Here is a 25,550-nt window from a genome sequence, read left to right on the forward strand (position 1 = left end):
GCTCGGGAGCGGGTCGGGAGCGCGCTCCCAAAATCGCTCCCGGACGGGAGCGATTTTCGGGAGAGCGCTCCCTTAAAAAAATTTACGCTCCCTGCTCTGATAGGGAGCGTTTCAGGGAGCGATCGCTCCCGAGCTCCCGGAGCGCTTTTTAATGCCCGGGAGCGATCGGGGAGCGATCGCTCCCGGGCATTAAAAAACGCTCCGGGAGCGATTTTTAACCGGCCGGGAGCGGTTCGGCGGAAAAAAATTCCGCCGGACCCGAAAAATCAAAAAAATTTAACTATTTTTTTTTTGTTTATAAGCCCAATGGGCCAAAAAAAACTCATTTCAACTTCATTGAGCTTGAGATTGAGAGCTGAGCAAGAGCAAAGGAGCAAGGAGCAAGAGCTGAGGAGCAAGGAGCCAGAGCTGAGGAGCGAGGAGCAAGTGCCAAGGAGCGAGGAGGAAGCTTGCAGAGGTAAGTAACTTAATCATTTAGTTAGTTTAGCTCGTTAGGTAGTTAATTTGGTTAGTTTCATTTACCTGTTTGAGTTTAAAGATCATTAATTTAAATTAAATTAATAAATTAAATGAATTAATCCCAATAAACTAAATTAATTTGCAGATTCAAGACTCAAACCCTACAAACATCAAACACGATGGACCTGAGCATTTTTATTGGCATTTTCCTCTTCCTGGTCCCCTTTCTGGTTATTATGGTGGTGGAGAGTAGGAAACGGAGGGGGCCTGAAACTGAAGAGGTGGATGAAGAAGCCGGAGGAAGTCAAATGGGTGAAAACCCCAGTGAGGAGGATGTGGAGGAGGGTGAACATGAGGGTCAAAAAACTAAACAAGACCAAACTCCATTGTGGAAATATGTTCACAGGGCTGAAACAGGGAGAGGGGGTGGAACCACTAAATTTCATTGCCCCCATTGCAACACTGACTACACAGGCTCATACACCCGTGCTAGAAGACACCTCTGTGGGAAAAGGCCATGGGATGGAGAGAAACAAATAGGAATCAAAACTTGTGATAAGGTGTCAACAGCAGATAGAGCCAAATACATAAAGGAAGAGGAGGACGCCCAATACAGAACAAAAAGATCAAGGGGTTTCTTTGAACCAATCTCACCATCACAAAGAACTCCTTCAGCATCCTCCCAAGGCAGTGGATATGGACATGGAGGCACAAGGTCATCATCTTTAAGGCGTAGAACCATATCAGATTTCCTTGATGAGGGGTGTAGGAATGATGTGGATTCAAAAGTTTACAGGTTCCTCTATGCATGTGGGATACCATTCAATGTTCTACGCTCACCTTATTGGCACGAAATGGTTTCTGCCATAAATGATGCCCCTAAAGGATACAAGAGCCCTGGGTATGACAAGGCAAGAACTGTTGGCCTTGATCATGAAAAAGCAAAAATATCACATTCTTTGAATAAAATGACAAGTTCTTGGACTGACAATGGGGTGTCCATTGTATCTGATGGATGGACAAATGTAAAAGGCAAGCCATTGATAAGTGTTCTTGCTGTGTCCCGAAGTGGTCCCATCTTTCTAGCTGCACATGATTACTCAGACAAGTTCAAGACCGCTATCAACATTGCAGAAGCATTGCTTGAAACAATTGAGCGTATTGGCCCATACAATGTCATCCAAGTCATCACTGATAATGCTCCTAATTGTAAGGCAGCGGGAGCAATTATTGAGGATAAATACCCGAACATATTTTGGTCTGGATGTTTGGTTCACACATTGAACCTTCTGTTGCATGATATTGTCAAAAACAAAAATGAACAATACCAATGGATTGGTGATTTGTACAAGAAAGGAAAAAAAATGATAAAATTTATTACAAATCATAGCAATACCCATGGCCTTTTCCGCAGTCACTCGAGATTGGAGTTGCTGAAGATTGCGAGGACTAGATTTGGTAGCTATTACCTCACCTTCAGGCGCCTTTTGAAGGTAAGAGAGGCATTAGCTAGCATGGTATCAAGTCCACATTGGCAGGTGTTAAAGGAAAGGGCTACAAATGTAGCTGACATTGCAGGTTTTGAAACGGTGGAGGAGGCCGCTCTTGATGGGCAGTTTTGGACAACTGTGAGACAGGTATTGGATTTCACCAAGCCAATTTATAACATGATTCGGTTTGCAGATACAGACAAACCAGTGATTGGCGAGGTGTATGAGCAAATGGATACCATGTTGGGGGAAATAAAAGACATTGTTCATAACAAAGATCCCGACTTGTACAAACTAATTCACGATTGTGTGTGTGAACGGTGGAATAGGCTTAACCTTCCACTACATTGCTTGGCGTATATCCTTACGCCAAAATACTACTCAGATTCTTGGTTGGGCAAACCTGCAGCAGGGGGTGGTGTTAGGACCAAACCCCATTTAGATCGAGAGGTAACTAGAGGATATCTGGAAGCATTAGAAAAGTTGGTGCCTGACAGGGAGGAATGTGCAGCTGTGCGCCTTGAAATAGGCAGATACTTCACTGGCAGTGGTTTGTATGGTAACTTCCATGCAATGGATGACAAAGATAAATTTGATTCTCTCACATGGTGGGAAACATATGGCGGCCACGGACTTTTGCGAAAATTGGCAATAAAAGTTCTTTCACAGGTTGTAAATTCTTCTTCTGCAGAGAGGTGTTGGAGCACCTACAGTTATATACATAATGTGAAAAGAAACAAGCTCAACGAAAACCGAGCAGAAAGCTTGGTTTATGTGCACTACAACTTGAGGTTGTTGAGCCATTACTGTGATCGGGCTAATGAAGATCCCACATATAAAATTTGGGACAATCACCCTGAGGACGACAATTTGGAGGATGGCATTGTACATATGGAAGAACTAGAAGAGGAGCTTGTACGGGATGAAGCTGAAGCAGTTGCAGCAGCCATGGCACCTCCACCTCCACCATCCAGTAGCAGTTCTCGGGGCCCGAGTCTTGTTCCATTGTTGTCGCCACCTCCATCGGCACCCTCGCGTGGAGGCTCTAGTTCTGGTCGTCGGTCTGGGCGGGAGACTCCTAGAAGACCACCACGACCTACTTATACTCCTGGAGACTCTCGTGGCAAGGGCCACTTGTAGATTTACAGTTTACTTGTCTTTTTTAGTTTCTATTAGACTTGTGACTTGTCACTTTAGTTTTCATAACTGTTCAGTGTTGAGTTTTGAGTCCTTGACTCTTGACTCTTGACTCTTTCATATCATTATGACATTATGATATTTTTTGTAAACATTATATCACTGTGACAATGAAAATTTGAAGTTTGAAGTTGGGCCTTGGCAATTATAACTCATTGGTAATGATTGTGAATTATGAATATGATGCTTTGTGAAAGACTAGTCACTAAAGTTGTTTCATTTCATCTCATTATTCATGTTTCATTTTATAAATTTTTAACATTTCATATCATGTTAACAGTTAGAAATTAGGAGTCAGGACTTAGAAATATCTTCGATATTACTTCTTGTAATGGTTAAACTTGGCTTACAAGTACAACTTGTTACTTTGGTGATCAATGATGATAAATGTTATTGAATTTTCAATTCTGAAAGCTTGAAGTTGAAACTTTAATATTGAATTTGATGAATCATGATTTATAAGACTCAATATGTTGCAGTTGTAATATGTATTTTAATTTTACTAAGGTTGATGACGATTATAATTTCTAGATGATTGATGTGATATGGTTCAATGATCAATTTATGTTTTTTTATGTTTTTTATGTCTATTTCATCATTCTACATGTTTTTGTTGACATATATGTATCAAAAATTAAAAAATATAAAAAATATATATATTTTTAAAAAATCGCTCCGGGATTCGCTCCCAAACCGGGAGCTTCTGAAAATGGTCGCTCCCGCTCCCGCTCCCCGCTTCCGCTCCCGCTCCCAAGTAACATTGGATTCTCCATTCATCATGTTATCAATAATTACTGATTCCCATACTTCAATGCCTTGAGTCTTTAAGAAATTCCACATTCTTGCTTTCCTTATATCAAGTTTTCATTGAACCATGGAGCCTTCACAAATTGATTGACTTCTATTTCAGTGGTAGAGGGAGACACATCTTTAGGAGGATTGGAGACTTTCTTCCTTGACTTCGCCATTTGTGTTCTCATGATCAACCTTCAAGTTGTTAGACTTTTGAGTGAAGGTACTGGCTCCGATACCAATTGTTGGAAATACTGAGAGGAGGGGTGAATCAGTATTCCTTTTCAATTGTTATTTTTGTCAGTTAAATCATTTATAATTAAAACACAAAATGAACAACAAGAATAAATGACTTTATTAATATAATCTTTACAATAAATCAAGTATAATGTATATAGGGCTCCAACCAATTGCCAAGCACCAACTTGGACTTTTTGTGAGGCTCCAACCTCTAAGGCACCAACCCTGTCTTGTCAAGGCACCAACCTTGGATTTAGGAGCACCAACTCCAAGGACACCAATCCTTCCAATTCTGAGGCACCAACCCCAAGGGCTCCAACCCTTTGCTATATATTGTCTAGATATGTTTGATAGTTATTCTCTGCTCCCAACATCTTCTTCACTGAATTCTGTCTATCTACACCTTCACTGCTACATCAATGACAGCCTGTCTTCATATGAAGGAGTCTTCACAACTCTTCATATTGCCCTAACAGAGTCTGCAAAGTTACCTCATGATGATTTCAAATAGGCATCATGATCTCCAATAATGTTTCCAAGATTTGTTGAAGCTTTCCAACAAGATATCTGCGCTAAGCCTCAATGTATGCACAAAAGCAATTCTCTGTTTTCAAGCCTCTATTCTTTACTATTGTGGTAACTATTTCAAGCGTGACTGCTTCTCACTGTTCTTGCTATCGCGATCTCTTACTTCCCAAAACCAGACTCACAAACGCTTCAATGTTGGTGCTGGCTACTACTCCCTTCAAACGATGTCAAATGAAACTTTATTTTTCCCTTTCATAGAATTGTTCTTCAGGTTGCATTATGTACTTGATTAATTCATCACAGGTCCAAGCCTTTCAAAGATTAACCCAATCAACAAAATTGCTTCGTCCTTCGGCTTCCTCCTGTCCTGTTGGACCTTCGGCTTCCTTCTGTCCTGCTGGACCTTCGGCTTCCTTCTATCCTGCTAGACCTACGGCTTACTTTTGTCCTTCTGCTTACATCTCTCTCACTCGATCTTCGGCTTCTTTTGTACCTTCATCGTCTGCCAGACCTTTGGCTTCTCGACCTTTCGACTTCTTCTTTCGTTCGCTTGACCTTCCGGCTTCCTCTGTTCCTTCAAGTTCACGAGTTGTGAACTGTTACCTCTTCTCTGTGATAGATGCCCGAGATACGTTACCCATATGGAGGTCCCACATGCCATGTCATCACCTTTAATCGCAATCGCAACTTCCAGAGGTCTTCTCATAACATAGTCGATCCCCTACGGCCGACGGAGCGGATGCGATATGATCTTAAGCAGTTGTTAATAAACCCGTCGGGTCCACAGCCTTATCGCAATCGACGGTTTGCGGGACTTCGACTGGCACATGGATTAAAAACGGCCTTAACCCCCGCAGTTGACCGTGATCTAAGGGTTGACTATGAGATCGACGGCTAGGATTGAGTGCGGGACTTCAGCCACGATCAAGGAAGTCCGTACTTTCCTACCCTCGCTCTTCCGATAGTTGTTGCTCCTGTGACTTCTCTTCACTCTTCCGCTCTTCCGATAGTTTTCTTCTTTACTCCTTGGCTTCTTGCTCCTGTTGCTTTACTAGATCTACTACCTCATTTGCTGTTTAATTGTTGTTCAATTGTTGTTCAATTGCTGATCAATTGACCTCTTGTGTCATTTGTTGTTCAATTGTTGTTCACTTGACCTCCTGTGTCATTTGTTGTTCAATTGACCTCCTGTGTCATCTATTGTTCAATTGACCTCCTCCGTCATTCGCTGTTCAATTGTTGTTCAATTGTTGTTCAATTAACCTCCTGCGTCATTTGTTGTTCAATTGACCTCCTGCGTCATTTGTTGTTCAATTGACCTCCTGCGTCATCTATTGTTCAATTGACCTCCTGCCTCATTTGTTGTTCAATTAACCTCCTGCTATTCAATCCACTTGGGTCCTCCATCTCATCATATCATCATATATCAAACTTTCATCACTGTGAGAATTATGATCAATGGGCATCAATGGACAATCATGTATCAAAGAATTTGCCATCATAAACAGTGCTATATTGAAATCAATGACAACCTAGATTAACAAGAAATCAAGGCATAGAAGACAACAAAAGGTACAATACGAATATTCACTGTTGTGAGTTGTACGCCATTCGAGAAAAGTTTTTGAAAAAAAAAAGTTCGTACAACATTCAATCTTCATGAGTAGATTGGAGAAAGGAAAGCTAAGAGCTAGAGAAAAGTTCTGAAGGAGAAATATGTTGTAGCAAGCTGAAGGAGTGATTTCTGGGCAAAGCTGGGCATGGAATTCAAGGCATAGAATACAATAGAAGGTACAATACAATGTTACTTGGGAGCGGGAGCGGAAGCGGGGAGCGGGAGCGGAAGCGGGAGCGGGAGCGACCATTTTCAGAAGCTCCCGGTTTGGGAGCGAATCCCGGAGTGATTTTTTAAAAATATATATATTTTTTATATTTTTTAATTTTTGATACATATATGTCAACAAAAACATGTAGAATGATGAAATAGACATAAAAAACATAAAAAAACATAAATTGATCATTGAACCATATCACATCAATCATCTAGAAATTATAATCGTCATCAACCTTAGTAAAATTAAAATACATATTACAACTGCAACATATTGAGTCTTATAAATCATGATTCATCAAATTCAATATTAAAGTTTCAACTTCAAGCTTTCAGAATTGAAAATTCAATAACATTTATCATCATTGATCACCAAAGTAACAAGTTGTACTTGTAAGCCAAGTTTAACCATTACAAGAAGTAATATCGAAGATATTTCTAAGTCCTGACTCCTAACTTCTAACTGTTAACATGATATGAAATGTTAAAAATCTATAAAATGAAACATGAATAATGAGATGAAATGAAACAACTTTAGTGACTAGTCTTTCACAAAGCATCATATTCATAATTCACAATCATTACCAATGAGTTATAATTGCCAAGGCCCAACTTCAAACTTCAAATTTTCATTGTCACAGTGATATAATGTTTACAAAAAATATCATAATGTCATAATGATATGAAAGAGTCAAGAGTCAAGAGTCAAGGACTCAAAACTCAACACTGAACAGTTATGAAAACTAAAGTGACAAGTCACAAGTCTAATAGAAACTAAAAAAGACAAGTAAACTGTAAATCTACAAGTGGCCCTTGCCACGAGAGTCTCCAGGAGTATAAGTAGGTCGTGGTGGTCTTCTAGGAGTCTCCCGCCCAGACCGACGACCAGAACTAGAGCCTCCACGCGAGGGTGCCGATGGAGGTGGCGACAGCAATGGAACAAACTCGAGCCCCGAGAACTGCTACTGGATGGTGGAGGTGGAGGTGCCATGGCTGCTGCAGCTGCTTCAGCTTCATCCCGTACAAGCTCCTCGTCTAGTTCTTCCATATGTACAATGCCATCCTCCAAATTGTCGTCCTCAGGGTGATTGTCCCAAATTTTATATGTGGGATCTTCATTAGCCCGATCACAGTAATGGCTCAACAACCTCAAGTTGTAGTGCACATAAACCAAGCTTTCTGCTCGGTTTTCGTTGAGCCTGTTTCTTTTCACATTATGTATATAACTGTAGGTGCTCCAACACCTCTCTGCAGAAGAAGAATTTACAACCTGTGAAAGAACTTTTATTGCCAATTTTCGCAAAAGTCCGTGGCCGCCATATGTTTCCCACCATGTGAGAGAATCAAATTTATCTTTGTCATCCATTGCATGGAAGTTACCATACAAACCACTGCCAATGAAGTATCTGCCTATTTCAAGGCGCACAGCTGCACATTCCTCCCTGTCAGGCACCAACTTTTCTAATGCTTCCAGATATCCTCTAGTTACCTCTCGATCTAAATGGGGTTTGGTCCTAACACCACCCCCTGCTGCAGGTTTGCCCAACCAAGAATCTGAGTAGTATTTTGGCGTAAGGATATACGCCAAGCAATGTAGTGGAAGGTTAAGCCTATTCCACCGTTCACACACACAATCGTGAATCAGTTTGTACAAGTCGGGATCTTTGTTATGAACAATGTCTTTTATTTCCCCCAACATGGTATCCATTTGCTCATACACCTCACCAATCACTGGTTTGTCTGTATCTGCAAACCGAATCATGTTATAAATTGGCTTGGTGAAATCCAATACCTGTCTCACAGTTGTCCAAAACTGCCCATCAAGAGCGGCCTCCTCCACCGTTTCAAAACCTGCAATGTCAGCTACATTTGTAGCCCTTTCCTTTAACACCTGCCAATGTGGACTTGATACCATGCTAGCTAATGCCTCTCTTACCTTCAAAAGGCGCCTGAAGGTGAGGTAATAGCTACCAAATCTAGTCCTCGCAATCTTCAGCAACTCCAATCTCGAGTGACTGCGGAAAAGGCCATGGGTATTGCTATGATTTGTAATAAATTTTATCATTTTTTTTCCTTTCTTGTACAAATCACCAATCCATTGGTATTGTTCATTTTTGTTTTTGACAATATCATGCAACAGAAGGTTCAATGTGTGAACCAAACATCCAGACCAAAATATGTTCGGGTATTTATCCTCAATAATTGCTCCCGCTGCCTTACAATTAGGAGCATTATCAGTGATGACTTGGATGACATTGTATGGGCCAATACGCTCAATTGTTTCAAGCAATGCTTCTGCAATGTTGATAGCGGTCTTGAACTTGTCTGAGTAATCATGTGCAGCTAGAAAGATGGGACCACTAACAGACACAGCAAGAACACTTATCAATGGCTTGCCTTTTACATTTGTCCATCCATCAGATACAATGGACACCCCATTGTCAGTCCAAGAACTTGTCATTTTATTCAAAGAATGTGATATTTTTGCTTTTTCATGATCAAGGCCAACAGTTCTTGCCTTGTCATACCCAGGGCTCTTGTATCCTTTAGGGGCATCATTTATGGCAGAAAACATTTCGTGCCAATAAGGTGAGCGTAGAACATTGAATGGTATCCCACATGCATAGAGGAACCTGTAAACTTTTGAATCCACATCATTCCTCACCCCTCATCAAGGAAATCTGATATGGTTCTACGGCGTAAAGATGATGACCCTGTGCCTCCATGTCCATATCCACTGCCTTGGGAGGATGCTGAAGGAGTTCTTTGTGAGCTTGGTTCAAAGAAACCCCTTGATCTTTTTGCTCTGTATTGGGCGTCCTCCTCTTCCTTTATGTATTTGGCTCTATCTGTTGTTGACACCTTGTCACAAGTTTTGATTCCTATTTGTTTCTCTCCATCCCATGGCCTTTTCCCGCAGAGGTGTCTTCTAGCACGGGTGTATGAGACTGTGTAGTCAGTGTTGCAATGGGGGCAATGAAATTTAGTGGTTCCACCCCCTCTCCCTGTTTCAGCCCTGTGAACATATTTCCACAATGGAGTTTGGTCTTGTTTAGTTTTTTGATCCTCATGTTCACCCTCCTCCACATCCTCCTCACTGGGGTTTTCACCCATTTGACTTCCTCCGACTTCTTCATCCACCTCTTCAGTTTCAGGCCCCCTCTGTTTCCTACTCTCCACCACCATAATAACCAGAAAGGGGACCAGGAAGAGGAAAATGCCAATAAAAATGCTCAAGTCCATCGTGTTTGATGTTTGTAGGGTTTGAGTCTTGAATCTGCAAATTAATTTAGTTTATTGGGATTAATTCATTTAATTTATTAATTTAATTTAAATTAATGATCTTTAAACTCAAACAGGTAAATGAAACTAACCAAATTAACTACCTAACCAGCTAAACTAACTAAATGATTAAGTTACTTACCTCTGCAAGCTTCCTCCTCGCTCCTTGGCACTTGCTCCTCGCTCCTCAGCTCTGGCTCCTTGCTCCTCAGCTCTTGCTCCTTGCTCCTTTGCTCTTGCTCAGCTCTCAATCTCAAGCTCAATGAATTTGAAATGAGTTTTTTTTGGCCCATTGGGCTTATAAACAAAAAAAAATTAGCTAAATTTTTTTGATTTTTCGGGTCCGGCGGAATATTTTTCCGCCGAACTGCTCCCGGCCGGTTAAAAATCGCTCCCGGAGCGTTTTTTAATGCCCGGGAGCGATCGGGGAGCGATCGCTCCCCGATCGCTCCCGGGCATTAAAAAGCGCTCCGGGAGCTCGGGAGCGATCGCTCCCTGAAACGCTCCCTATCAGAGCAGGGAGCGTAAATTTTTTTAAGGGAGCGCGCTCCCAAAAATTGCTCCCGTCCGTGAGCGATTTTGGGAGCGCGCTCCCGACCCGCTCCCGAGCCGCTCCGGCCCGGAGCGCGCTTCGGGAGCGGGTTCGAGGGGGGGGGGCGCTCCCCCGCAACACTAGTACAATATGAACAACATTGAATGTTGTGAGCTGCACGCCATTCGAGAGAAGTTTTTGAAAGAAAAAAATTGAAAAAAAATCCATACAGTCCGTATAGCGGTACGAAAATCCGTATAGTACATATTTTCAGCTTCAAGTGGGCACAAAAATCGAGGCAACGTGGGCACGGCTTTTAAGGAGTTTTGGGCTTAAGAGATAAGTTGTATTTTGTTGTTTTGTTTTATCTGCAAATGTATTTTTCCTAAACTTGAAAGATAAATAAATTTGAAGAGCTCTCTAACAGGTTTTCCCCAGAGAAGATTGAAGGGGTTTTGCCTGGGTCTAAGTTGACCAAAAATTTGTGTGTATTTTTATGTGTTGTTGGTCTGGTTATGTCCATATTTATTTTCAACATGTGTTGACAGTCCCATGTGTTTTAATCTGAAAAAAATCATTTCCAGAATTCTATATGTTGAATGTATGTTTATGGGAAAGGACATTTAACTGAATGGGAGTGATAAGGTGAAATTAAAACCGGGTTGGGATTGCAGGAAACTTTTTTTTTAGTCATCAAATTTCAACATCTAGGATAATGGAAGATGACATAAAACAGGAAATATGTTTGTGTCTTCATTGTTCAGATTATATGATTGATATAACTACAGGGAAACTGCTAAAGTAGAGCTTAATACAATAGCATCGTCTTTTGTAGGGCTTGGTCGCCTTGATAGTAAGCTTCATAGATACCTAATCAATCATTATGGGAAGCTATAATGTCCCTTTTTTGAGAACATAAGAAAAACAAAATTGATTTAATTATTTAATGTCATCTTAAAGATGATAGTGAGTAATTACATTAAAAATGGGATTATAAGTGACTTTATTTAATTAAGAAATAAAACTTATAAAGTCACTTTCATTATCAAAAAAAGAAAAAAAAGTGACCCATGGTTTTTGGATGGAGAAATTTATAAAAGAAAAAAGAGAGTCCATTCGGGTCATGATTGGATGTTTGATATTTTGCTAATTGTCCCAAGAACTTTTGTGGCTTAAGGTGGGAGGGAGAACCCCTCATTGTATTTTCCAGTTTCAGTGATGAAATACACACCCTAGTTGGTGGTGATTAGTTTTGATGGTGAAAGATTCCAACCTAAATATTCAAGAGGGAGAACCACTTATGTTTCTTCAGTAGTGCTCATCAGGAGAAAAGAGGAGGTCATGTTCTATTATAACACATCACTGGAGGATGCCAAATTATTATATCTCAAAAGGGTTGAGTTGGTGGATTGAGTTGTTGGAGATTAGATTGCATAAGTCTGAGAACCAAAAACCCAACATATCTTCCAGGTTTTTTTGATGTAATCTCTTTCTGGAAATAATTAAAAAAAATTGGGTTTCTTGCATCAATTATTATCTGCAATTTCTGTGAATTTGTGTTACATTTTTATTAATATTTCCAGCAAAAAAAAATTGTGATAATTTCTGGGAATTTTAGCTAAATAAATAAAAATGGATATTACAATGGGATCGGAGTTGGTTTTCCTGCTAGCCTAAAGGGTTTAAAAGAAAATGTTTCCGAACTAGTGGGAGAAATTGTTCGCAGAAGCGATTCAGAAAATTGAAAATTGCACCAGAAAATTTGAAGGTTATAACAGAAAATCTCTTGAAGATTATAACAGAAAGGTTGAAGAATTTAATAGGAATCTCACAAGAATGCTAGATCGGGTCAAAGCATGGGCATCATCAATGACGGTAAATGATAAAAGAAGTTGCAGATCTAAAGTCCATAAAGAAGCAACTCATTGTTGATTTGGAGTAGCATCGGATGAGCTCTAGCCATGAAAATTGGTGGAGAGGCTAAAGCACATGAGATCTCCAAGACCCAGAAATGGTTTGGACAGATTGTACTCGATTTGGGAGATATTAAAAAAATTAATATTTTTAATGGAGTTCCTAAGTCTAAACTTAAGAAAAATAAAATATTAATGGGTATTAATATAAAACTGGGTTAGAAGGTTCCAAAAGTCATGGATCGAGCCAAATCTAATCTTAGCCGTTGATTAAAGATTTAATCTCAACCATTCAAGGACCAACGAGAAAAATATAAGAGGAGGCTTGAGGATCAGTTGGAAGATGCACTAGAGTGATCAGTCATTCATTTTGCTAGAGTGGGGTTGTTAAGAAAAAGTGAATCAGTGTTCAGCAGCGAGGGGCAGTGAGTACTGGACAGAGAGGCAGAGACAATACTGAGAGACTAGCGCAGAAGCAGGGAGAGCAAGAGCAGCAGCCAGTTCAGGCCACGCAAAGCCCAGCAGAGGTAGCGCAAAGGCCAGAGGGACTGCGTCATCCACGCAGAAGCTGTTGGAGTGACGGAGAGGGTCCCAAAGGCTGCATAGCTAAGTTACCAGAAAACGGATACGGGAACGAATACGGGTACGGGGTTTGAAACGGATACGGCAAATTTTCAAAAAATCTGGATACGATACGGCAGGAAACGGCACATAATAAATATATAAAAATTTAAAATATATATATATATATATATATATATATTAAAAATAAAAAATTCATATTACCATTCATATTTCAGAATCTAAATTTAAATTATCATCTATGATCTATCATGATTCATGATTCATCATCATCAATTCAAGTTTCAACTTTCAGAATAGCATATGCGTATGTAACATTCATAATGCTGAAACTGAACAGATATCTTTCTTAGCTTGAGCAACATTCTGATCGGCAAACAGATAGTACAGCTTTTTAATTTTGTTCTATTTTTGCTTTTTGGATTAATGTATCCCATTTCTAAACTATATTTAGATTTTTTTAGCAACTTTATTTATTTAGCCACTATGTTTTTTTTTTTTTGATATATTTTCTCAAATACATATATTATACTGGACTATTATTCTCACTGATACATACACTAAACTTTTTAAATATATATAAAAACCAACTTTATTTTTTTCCATTACAGGATTGTTTCTTGGCATTGATGGTAATGAAAACATATAAAAATGAAATAACCATTCAGCATATGCTATTCTTCTCCACACAAAAAAAAATCCTGTTAAAAAAAATTCATTAATTTAACCATACTTTCAAGTTGTGACACAAGGTAAAGAAAAAATCGAAGAATCACGGTGGACCGAGCCCAGATCTTTCCATAAACCCAAACAACAATTTTATAAAAATAACGACTAACTCTATCCAAATCGCAGCTACTCAAAATACAAAATGCACTTGCGATAACCGCAACCATATGGCTGTGGCACTAGCAAAACCACTGCCAGAAATATTCGTTTGCTTCTCTGTAGACATCAACAACTATAACAGAGTTCCAGATATTTTAGAAGCAATAACTAAATAAACCCGAGGCTCGTTGCGATTTAAGCATGTATTCTCTGTAGACATCAACAACTATACAGAGTTCCAGATATTTTAGAAGCAATAACTAAATAAACCCTAGGCTCGTTGCGATTTAAGCATGTATTGATAAAGTTCTAAGGAAATTTACCAAATTTTTTTATTTTTCACCTAAAGAAAACTAACTGTAAGAACAAAATGTCAAATTCGGATAGAAAAACATATGTTTGGGATAAACCAGAAATATTTATTGAAAAATGTCGAAAGGCAAGAGTCAAAAACAACTTTCTACACAGGTTAGAGTAAATAATGCACAGATTTCTGGCAGACATGAGAAAAACATGGTTCGACCCTGTTTCCGGGTGGACGAGCTTCCAAACCCCAACTGTAACCAAACCCCAACTGTAATCAAACCCAACAAATATCAACGGAGATAATTCCAGCTAAAAGCACGTCAAGAAATAGCGAATAAGTATACTGTCCGGTAACCGAAACGATTTACCAAACCAAACCCTCTGCAGAATAGCATAACCAGAACGACAAAGAAAATAATAGTCGATAAGCCAGCAACGTATGGCAGCAAAACTTATTCAACCACCTTTTCCTTAAGAATTCAACCACCTTTTCTTATTGAATTTTCTCAGATACGAATTCGATTTTTCAAATACGTATTGAATTTTCTCAGATACGAATTCGATTTTTCAGATGCGTATTAGAAAATTCGAAATACGTTTTCAGTTTCTCTGAAACGTATCAGGTTTTTTTAAACGGGACGTGTTCTCCTTCAAAACGCCTGAAAAACGGCAAAAAAAAATTTGATACGTTTCCAAACCTGAAAAAACGTTTTTCGGCCGTTTTTCCGGCGTTTCTGGGCGAAATACGTTTCTGATACGGAAAACGGCGTTTTTGCCTGCCAGGGAGCCGTTTCCGGTATCTTAGCTGCATAGTGCCTTAGAGAGCTGACGCAGAGGGTTCTACGGCTGACGCAGGTCAGCAGAAGGCTAACGCAAAGGCCAGAAGGGCCAGCACTGAGCTTCAGAGTTGCCGGAGAGGGTTTTGTGGGACAAGTTTTTTGAATACTTGTTGCCGAATATAGAGGTATTGTTGTCGTGTATTTTTCTCTATCAGGTGAGCCGGTTAGACACCCAGTTGTACTCAAGGAAATATTGCATAATAATAAACCCTCAGAATAGTTCCACCGGTTTTCCCGCATTGGGTTTTTCCGGGGACATTTGTCCAAAAATAACAGTGTCACTTGTGTGTTTGTTTTCTTTTAGCTGATGATCTATAGATGTTGTGACTATATTGTGTTTATTTCAGTATTTAAATGTTTCAAATAACTTGTTCAGAATTTACAAGTAGAAGAAATAAACCAGCAGAATACAGATTAATTTTCTAATGGATAAATTTAGAAAATTCAACACTCAGGACCAGAAAGTAGACACTGAAGTGAGCCCAAAGGTAATTAATGATTTACAATAAAAATATGGAAGAAAAACTTGGCAAGGGACTGGAGCTTTGCGACTACATTGGGCAACATAGCAGTAACAAAAACCCTGTTTCAGAATTTCCAGAAGCACCCATTGAGGAGAAATATGGAGCAGTACGCAGCAAAAGTGGCCCAACATTTCCAGCTACAAATATTTTAACATCACCGTTGATTGATGGTCACAGTCAGAAAAGTTATGGTGACTTATATAGAAACACTTGCAGGGATCAAGATGTTGCCCAAGGAGTATTCGTCATGGAGAAAGTTCGGCATAAGAATAGAGACTAGTTTATTGGTTCTTGCACAAGGCCACCAAATTTGTGCGAGGTAATAAGGTTTAAATCTGTTGGGAGTACCCATGACTTTCTAACCAAAAATATGAATGTGACTACAGTATGTGTTTCAGCTAATGTGAATGGGTGCCCAATATTTCTGCTTGCAGAAATTGAGGCTTATATGATAACCAGAAGAAATATGGATACTGTTAAAATATGTGGTTCCTCTGACCTCAGTGAGGCTCCACGATTTCCTCTTGCAGCAATACAAACTAACATGATGACACCAAGACAGTTATATCAATGTAATAATTTAGATTTTCCAAATGTCATATTTAACTCTTCAAGTAAACAAAATCAAAAAGTGAATATTCAACTTCAAACTCAGTGAAAATGGATGAAAGACGAGAAGAACAAAATATTTGTCCCCCATGACAGCAAATTTGAGTTCTCAGAAAAGGAAATAAGACTTCGATGCAAGATTCTATAATTGATGCCTTTTCGTTTTCTTCTTAGACGTGTTTGGAAGTTGCTACATTGGAGAAGTGTATTCCTATGCCAGATAACCCTTTTGAAGATTTTGACGACGCTAATGCCCTTTGCAAGAAAAAAACTTATGTTAAATAAAGAACAGGTATCAATCAGACCTTTGAACAAGTTGGGAGGAACCCAGGGCTTGATGCTTTTCCTAAGCTGTAATGTTGTATTTGCTGATTTTTCCGGTTTGCTAAGTTCAGAACGACTTAAAGCAGATCATGAAAGTAATTGTCTAGAAACAGAGATTTGTCCTACCGAATTAGTTTAGGGCTCAAGTTTACATCGTGATAATTGTGCTTCTGTGAAGTCAACTAAAATATCCTCAAGCCGTTTAAGTTCTATGCCATCAGATACAGAGAATTTGGTATCGACAAGTGTTGAGACTGAAATGAATGATACACATCAATTGCAACTCTCTCAGTTGCATGCTGAAAAGTTGGAACTTGGGACGTGTTGAAAAGTGTAACTAGGTTCGTTCTTCATAATTTGTATCATTATGTATTTATATATTTTATGTCAAAACAAAAGGAAAGAAAAATAAATTTTATTTTTCAAGCATGGGTTTCATGCTTAAGTCAAATTATTATTTTAGATAAGCATGTTCTTCATGCTTCTAGGATTTATTGAGTCAAAGAGTCAAAGAGGCCCTGCCCCAAAGGACATGTCTATTTGAACCCCTCTGGACAAGTATAAATAGAAGGAAGTTGGAGTCATTTTGGACACACACATCACTTGATCTGATCTGAAATTTCGCAGTAGGAAGGAATGTCGAAGTCTGAAATTGAAGAATGGTTTCTCTTGAAGTCAAATGTGTGGAAGTTTTGCCTTATCACATCTCTTGTTGAATATTTGTTGTTGGTCTCTTGCTGTTGATGAATTTCCTGTGATGAATTTCCTGTGCAGAAGGAGAGTTTGACTTGGCATATAGAAGGTTGGAGTTTGTATGTGGTCATGGGTCTTGGTTATCTCACTTTGATCTGATTCTATAAGAAGAGAATTTTCTAGGTTTTCCCCTTGGAGGGGTTTTGCCTTGGCTTGGAGCCTATATCCTGTGTTCTTGGTTTTATTGTGATCTTCATGTTTATGCATTTGGTAATTGTTTGATGAAAAGAACATAATAAAAATTAAAAAGAAAACAACAACATTCACAAACAGTTATCTAAGAAAGAGATATCACCCTAAATCATAAGCCTCCTGATTTCTCAACAGAATGTACATTAGAGTTTTTAATATATGATCATGGCCAACAAAGGCGAGCAATTATTGAAGCCTCAAATCCAAGCACAACAGGAGGTTTTGTTCACCCTGTTGAATCGATAACTAGAGATGTGCCTCATTTACTTCAAACTAGCAGCACCGTCCCTAGTTTGGCACAGGTATCGATATGGCAAGTTGTTTCTAGGAGGGTGCAGTCCTCGCAAAATGGTACTCAAGATCAGCAGAACATTTATTTTGATCCTCAGTTTCCTGGATGTACTATGACTCACTTGCACAAGAGCGGTGTCGGGTGTCAGATTATATTGGGAATTCTTATACCAGTGTAGTTTCAATAGAATTTTCTTTCCAAAGTCAGTTAATATCGCTCGGGAAAACTAAAGGAGCTCTCTGATAGCAATTATGCTTATGATGATCCCAATTTACATAGCCTTTAGACATAGAGTACTGCGATACAATTGTCGAGGTCTTCAAATGATTATTCTGTGTAACCGGAAATGGGAAATTTTTGCCCCTCAAGACAATATAAATGGTAATATACAGTATCGTGGAGGCGCCTACAAAAATACTGTCAATGCGCAGAATCTCAAGGCTGGATTAATCGTAAATCAAAGTAATCTATCCCATCCATCTGACGGGATACAGGGCGAATAATCTGCGCACATCTCTGAAGGTGCAAGTTCTACTCAGTGTGAAAGGAACACAACAGATCTTTCTGTTGTTCTTGGACACAGTAGAATGGTAGCCAAAATAATGTATGTCACTCACTTTGCAAGTCTCCTGTTTGCTATTACCAAAATTGTAAGGGCCATGTAGAATTGGAAACTAACATTAAAGATTTGATTAGCATTGCAGAATTCAAGGCTTGTGTCCATACGAATTATCACGTGAACTTCATAGTTCGAAAGATATTTTGTTTGACCCCTACAATTATCTCATTAATAAAGATAACCATCGTTTGCTCACAGGTATTGAGTGGGAGAACACAATACTCATATTCAATGAAGCCCATAACTTGGAAGGTACCAATGAAGATGCAGCCTCATCTAGTCATCTGACAGCATGTATTGAAGAAGTAAAACAATGCATAGATATGGCACATATATGAATTACACCTAAATATGTAGCAGATCCATCGATTGATCCAGATAATTTTGCCATTTTAAAAGCAATTCTACTTAAGCTTGAAAAAGGGAGTTGTCACTTTCCACAGAGGGACATCAATAAGGCACCTCGCATTATCAATGAAGAAACCTGTGCAAGGATCAATTTCCACTATCACTCATCAGGTACACAATCAGGTTGGAAAGGGGCGAAATATGTACCCAACTTTAGCAATTACATTCCAAAGCTCTAGTGTTATTGTATTGAAAGATGAAGTGGGCTTCATTGTTGAACACATTAGAACACTTGGTGACTCCATTGCTGATTGTATGGGCCAGAAAGGCAGAGGCTTTAAAATAGTATGTCGGATGACACGCTTGAAGTACGTATGAAAATTGACATCAAGGAGCAGGAATTTAACTCCATTTTTCCAACCCCTGTATATCCTCTATGTAGAGAGCTAACCATTGAAAATGCAGATGTAAAGGGTCCTGCTTGGAATACATACTTAAGAATGCAGTCATGGACATTTTCAGATCTCCATCCATCACTACTCCCTCATTGTCTTAGTTGTATAATGATAATAAGACAAAGGAAGGACTTTGGTAATAGACTCATGAAGGCTTCACCCGGAAAGGAAAGCACTACTTGGCTTGTGGCAAATTGGAAGCTGAATGATAGTACTGTGTAGCATAATACACAAAGTACAACAATTGCTATGGCCTTCACATTATATCAGGACTGTAGTGGAGAGATTGTACCTTGCCCTAAACAACAACAAGTATTTGTTTCCCTTCCATTACAAGCATATGGTTTGAAATTTATTCTCCAAGGGATTTTTTTACTGTCATCATTCAGGGAAGTTGATAATGACAATGTGACAGAGTGTCATGAGTTGTATGCCAATGTTGCAGAATCTCTTAAGTCTCTTCATTGCTATCAAAGCAACCAAGGGGCAGCTTTGATTATGGTAGAGACTAAAAATGACAAGTTGTTACAAATACTGTCAGTTGGGTTCAATCGTGTTAGGATGGTTCAACAGACATTTGCGGGAGCATTCTACAGATATATCCGGGATCTTGGTATTGATATGCCGATTTTGGATCATACACAACAGGGGTTCTCTAGGCTTATTTGGAACCCAGGAGTGCAGATTCCGGATTATTACATAAATAAACGGGTTAGGGTTGGACCCTAACATGCCCTCCCCCATCAAAAGCAGCCTTGTCCTCAAGGCTGAAACTGCGGAAACCACTGAAGAATAGTGGCTGGCTCCCATGTCGCATCTTCTAGAGAGGTATTTTTCCACTTGATGAGGACTTTCTTGATCGTGCGGCTGCAGAGATGTCTTTCGTGAGTATCGAGGACCTGTTCTGGTCGAAGCCAAAGTGAGCCTTCCTCATCCAATTCTGGCAGACTTGTTTGAACCCTGCAATTGTTCCCCACAAATTTCTTGAGGCACGATACGTGGAAGACCGGGTGGATTTTTGAAGTAGTTGGACACAGTAGAATGGTAGCCCAAAATAATGTATGTCACTCACTTTGCAAGTCTCCTGTTTGCTATTACCAAAATTGCAAGGGCCATGTAGAATTCGGAACTGACATTTAAGATTTGATTAGCATTGGCAGAATTCAAGGCTCGTGTCCATACGAATTATCATGTGAACTTCACCAAGTCTCATTGGCGACTAAACACATGAAAATAATATCTGACAATAAGCAAACTGAATACAAGTCATTCTCCGGATAACTGAATCCTAAAACCAGTTACCCGAAGTTTTTACAAAAGCCTTTTACAATATAGTAAATGGTTTCCTATGCAAACTGTTTAGACTCTTTGGAAAATAATAGCCATTTGCTCAGAGACTCAGAAATCTTAATGCCCAACTAGACTCTAATCATTTCTTTGAAACCATAGTAGAATATAAGTCCTGGTGTATAGAAAATTACTCAGCACTAAACATCAAATTTCATTTTAAAATGAAACCCAAGAAAGATAACAAATCCAAAATTAAACTTAAATGTATATTTGTGTAGAATTATACCTTGTACCAACATCGGGCGAGTTTGAACATTCTGCGAGAAGAGAAGCACCACTTTTTCCATCTATTGCATCCATATCTAGCAGAGCTGCCACTAATAGTTCCAACTGCTTTGCATGTAGATCAAAAGAAGCATTCAAGGGTCTACAAACAAAAGGACAAAGGTAACATAGAAGTGGACATCACAGAAACATCCATTATGAATAGGCAATGTTTTGCACCTCATCTGGATTGGTGTAGTCAATGCCATCAGCTTCTGACAGGGCAGATGCCATACTCCAATATGCATTCTACATATGATATTTGAATGGCATGAATATAATGTCAGAACCAAATATTTCCATCCAGGAAAGCCATTTTCAGTTCCTTTCTCAATATTTCATTCTACACCCAAACAAAACTATGAAATTTGTTAGTACTTGATTGTGATCACTATGAACCTGCATAGCAGCTCTTTGATCATCAGAGACTTTTCCTGGAAATATTTTAAGTGCTTTTCCCTTCTTCTCAATAGTTAGCCCCTCAACCAAGCCCTTCTCATCTTCAGACTCTACAGTCCTTGGTCTTTTCATCATACCAGCAGTCATTAGAAGATTAATCAACAAATGCATGCCCCAAGCAGTTGATGCAACACATTTTTGTACAAAATTCAAATGTTAGGACTTACACATTGTACATTGTTCTGACCATCATATCGTGAATGTTCTTGACAAACTGCATCACAAAATGAATGACAAAATCAGTGTCACTAAGTAAGCCTAAAGAAGGGGCGAGTAGAAAAAGAATACTAAAAGCATGTGCAGCAGAAGGTCAATATTGAGTGTTTAAGGTCTGCTAAAAAGATAAGCAATTTGAGCAAACAGTTAACTAGATATCCAGAACAGAAGTCATCAGGGGGTAGATTAGCAGCAACATATATTATATAAATCTCTACAAGACGTAATTACAGACTTATGCAGTTAGGACAAAATGTATTGGGTTCCCAACTTCTAATCAGGATATCTTTTGAACCAAGGCATTTATGTGTACATTTCTTGGATAAAAAATCCTAAAGATAGAAATGAGTGAGAATGCTAAATATTTGGCAACAGAAGTTTCTTTCAAGTATGTCTTTAAATGAATCATTGTCCTCAACTTATCTGAGACAGAATCAATAGATGGTCTCATAACGAATTCTTTTTATCATTTTTGAGTCCAAAGTGAACACACATATTTCCTCACTTACAGCACAAACACAGAGTGAACAGTGAATGAGAACCATGAAGTTCTTCTCGATCCTAGTTGAAATTTCACATTAATCTTGACAGTAGACCAAACACATGTATGTTACAATTTTATTTTAAATGAGACAAGCAAGATCTAGGCACAAGATGCTATAGTCTTGAGTGATAAATGAAAGCATTCTAGAATTCAGGAAAGTTCAACTAGATAGTTTTGCAAAGAAACAATCAAATGTTATCATAACCAGTTGAGCCAACTCGACTCAGCTGGCTTGACTTAGTTCGGTCAAACTTGTCCAAACTGGTGACTGACTTCAGTTGAGTCAGTGTCTGGCTCAGCCAAGCCTGATTGGCTAATTAAGCCAACAACCCGCAGGCGCAATCAACCTAGAAGTTTATAAAAAAGAAAAGTAACCCTAACATCAGTATCGATCTTGGACCTTTAAGGGTAGTGACTCCAAAAGGATGGCACCCACAGATTAGGCCATAACGATAATTCCTAAGTATTCAGTATATGGTATGGCTACTGATATTGATGATCTACATTCTTAGTCATTGTGATGAGTTATGAGTGACGAATCATGACATAGTATGAATTGTACTTATTAGATTAGCATATGATGATTTTTGGACTCTAGAGACCATTTAGAACCTCAATGTTTAAGTATTTTCACTCAAAACTTTAATTTTATGTTTCTTGGAATATATAGTTTATGTATCTCAATGAAGTTTCGACTATTTGCACCCTTACATGTAATTTAAATCAGTGAACTTTGAATATTTGGTGTTTAATGGTTTGGATTTACACTGATATACATGAATGAATGAAAATATTTAACATTTGTTCAATTCGATGACCAGTTTCAATCAAACTCCAAATCAAGTCATGATCTTGGTGACAATCAATTCCAATCCAAGTCCAAGTTTTATAACTTTGAAATAATCTCTCTTAAATCCAACCAATATCAATAGCAATTTGTACCACAAAGTAAAATCTATTCAGATAGGATAAGTGTTATTTATTTTTATTAACTTTTTATGTTAATAGGGTTTACGTTGACATAACAATTGTTGTTGACAACATTATCGATGTGTTTGATGTTGGACATCTGACGATTGTAGCGAAGACTAATGCCTACAGGTTTTGGTCTGACGGCAATAGTGATTCCAACAAGTGGTATCAAAACCAAGGGTCTCAAGTTCGAAACTCACCCAGCTCGCGCTGGGGGGGCGAGATTGTTGGACATAGGGTTCAATGCTCCCTATGTGAAATTTTCTTAATTGCAGCAACTAGAATTTAATCTTCTAAATGTTGTTTATTTGTCTTAAAAAATTAATTCGGCAAATAACGATTAATTCACTACTGCAATCTTCAGAAATAAATACAAGAATTGAGAAAAATAATGCACACACATAAAAAATTTGACACCTGTATTTTTGGACAAATGTCCCTGGAAAAACCCAATGTGGGGAAAGCCAGTTCTGCAGATGAGGGTTTATATATTATTAAATTTTCAGCAAAATTGATAAATACAACAACTACTTGCCTCTCACTGGCAAAGCTCCAACAAATAATATTCTCTTCACCAAATTGATCAGGAAACACAAGAGTCTCCCTCTGCAAATGAAATCGGCCTCCCTATCCAACTCACACTCTCCCAGCAACTCGCACTAGCTCTGCACCTCACACTGCCTCTGGGAAAATTAATCTGCTAGCAAATCGACCTCCAATGACTCGTCTAACCCACTTGCTCAGCCTCCGGGCAATTTCTCTGGCAACTGGCTACTGAAACGAGCTTCTTTGCCACTCGTACTGGTAAACTAGCAATTCACAATGCTAATTTCGGCTTCCTTTTTTGTTGATTGATCTCCTTCCTCCCACTAGAAACTAGAAATCACTGAGAAAATATTCTCCGAAAATCTTCTCCAAAACTCTTTGTTGAAACCCCACTGTTGGTCTCTGTTATCACCTTAAGAAACTCTCCTAGGTTGTATCTCGAAGATGCTCGGGAACATTACAAACTCAACATAATGTTGGAAATGGATGAATGGAAGGAATGATGCTTGTCCGAACCAGATAACCACTTCTACTATGCTTAACTCCAGACATGGGTGAACACCCCCAGACTACAAGGCTTTAGACGACCAATTACTCACAGTTTGAGGATTAGGTGAACATGGAGAATACTGACCACACCAGCAGATGCACAAGACCATGTGATGGTCGGCTGCAACCAGTAAAGAGGTCTACAAATCTATTTCCTAATGCATAGACAGGATGACAGTTCTCTGGCATTAAGTAAACAAAACCCTGCATAACACATTCAATGATACATACTAGACTTCAACACAGAGGTGGGATGACAGCCCCTCTAATGCTAAAAATCAAGAGCACATGAACAAATGCATAACAGGCACAGCCTAGAAAAGAGCAGAAATGGAAAGTGAGCAATTAACAGCAAAAGAAGCTTGTATTAGCTGAAAGTGAAGACCAGACGCTGCAAGTATCAAAGTAGTTACAGTCTCCAGAAGTTGAACCTTACATCAAAACTACAACGATCAACCCTGACTACATCTGTTTTCTGGGTATATGTAGAGGTTGATTACAAAAATGCTTTACTATTCTATGCGTGGAGAGGTCATAATGGACCACCAACCACTTTAACTACCTAATATGGGTCTCTGCTGCAATCTGCTTGCTTTAATAAATGAATTTGATCTTTTCTAATATTATGTTGTCCTTCTTGAGCAGATGGAGTGTTATACAGGAGAAGTTCAATAACTGATCAATGCTGCGATCTGCTCGAGGTTGTCCTTTTTCTTCTCGGCCATTCTTTTCTTAAATGTAGTTGTTATGGATCTAATGCACCGGGTATTGGATTCTGGCCTCCTCCTTCCTTTAGGTACACGAGACAGACTATGGACACGGACAGTATGGTGGAGAAAGATCAACCGTTGAATCGCGTGGATCAATGGCGGGAAACTATTTGCAGAGGGTATCAGGAAAAAACGGGAGCGAACAAATGTGAGCCGTCGGATCGCGGGCGGACAGATCCGACGGCTATCGGGCGGAAGAGTAGTGCGGGAGATAACGCGCAGGGACGGGCAAGACGGGCGGTAAGTGGTATGTATCGCACCGCGTAAGGGGGCCGGGCGGTAATCGTATGCGGAAGCGCGATCACAATCAACGCTCGACACGTGGCGAATGGGACAGACAGAAAACCGCTTTCCCCACGAGTTAATGTGCGTGCAGCTAACGGGCGCGGGAGGAGCGGATAATGTCGGATCACCTGGCAGGAACGATCGGACAGTGAGAGATAAAAATGTGTTAACAAGCGGGGAAAACGGCGGAGACCGTTAGATCGCTGAAGGAATAGATCGGATGGTGCGGGTTATTCGGTGAGAAACAGTTGGAGAAGGTGCGCGGTCATGTTATCGCGGTTATATGGGTTTGATACTTAGCGCCTAGGGGCTGAAAGATCATGGATTTTCACAGAGTTATAGAGCAAAAATGGAGGTAGCAGGGTTTATGAAAATGCGAACGGAGTGAAGGAGTAGGAGAAAAACAGCTGATGCAGATCCCTTTTGGGCGTAAACGACCCAATCGGCCTGTATTTGATCCTCGAATTGTTGGATTATAACAGAGCTAACACTGGCTCCTTCTGGGGATGAGATCCTCCCTGTGAGGTCTCAAGAACCTGCAGATCAATGCCTTTCCGATGAAAACAAATTAGCAAAATTCCTATTGTTCCATTGGACATGGAATCTCACTGAACCTACACTAAGACTGATAAAATCAAATATTTACAATTTTAAGGCCAA

The 25,550-nt window shown here is 39.3% G+C and overlaps 1 protein-coding gene across 2 annotated transcripts in view; it reads right to left on the reverse strand.

Annotated features, from left to right (window-relative positions):
* Positions 1-25,550, reverse strand: part of LOC149168889 (senescence-associated family protein) — a 285,857-nt gene that overhangs the window by 118,724 nt on the left and 141,583 nt on the right. Inside the window, exons 8-11 of one of the 2 annotated variants that reach the window (XM_089428470.1) lie at positions 21,176-21,222; positions 20,928-21,072; positions 20,730-20,798; positions 20,512-20,615 (exon numbers count right to left, since the gene is read on the reverse strand). In XM_089428470.1, coding sequence (XP_089284596.1) covers positions 20,512-20,615; positions 20,730-20,798; positions 20,928-21,072; positions 21,176-21,222 — 365 coding nt within the window. The remainder of the gene's footprint in view (positions 1-20,511; positions 20,616-20,729; positions 20,799-20,927; positions 21,073-21,175; positions 21,223-25,550) is intronic. The other variant, XM_089428473.1, reaches the window with a different exon arrangement.

Source organism: Pinus tabuliformis, chromosome 4_2 (assembly GCF_031772625.1).
Source record: "Pinus tabuliformis cultivar Carrire ecotype Pingquan chromosome 4_2, CPIR1, whole genome shotgun sequence".
NCBI classification, from domain to species: Eukaryota; Viridiplantae; Streptophyta; class Pinopsida; order Pinales; family Pinaceae; genus Pinus; species Pinus tabuliformis.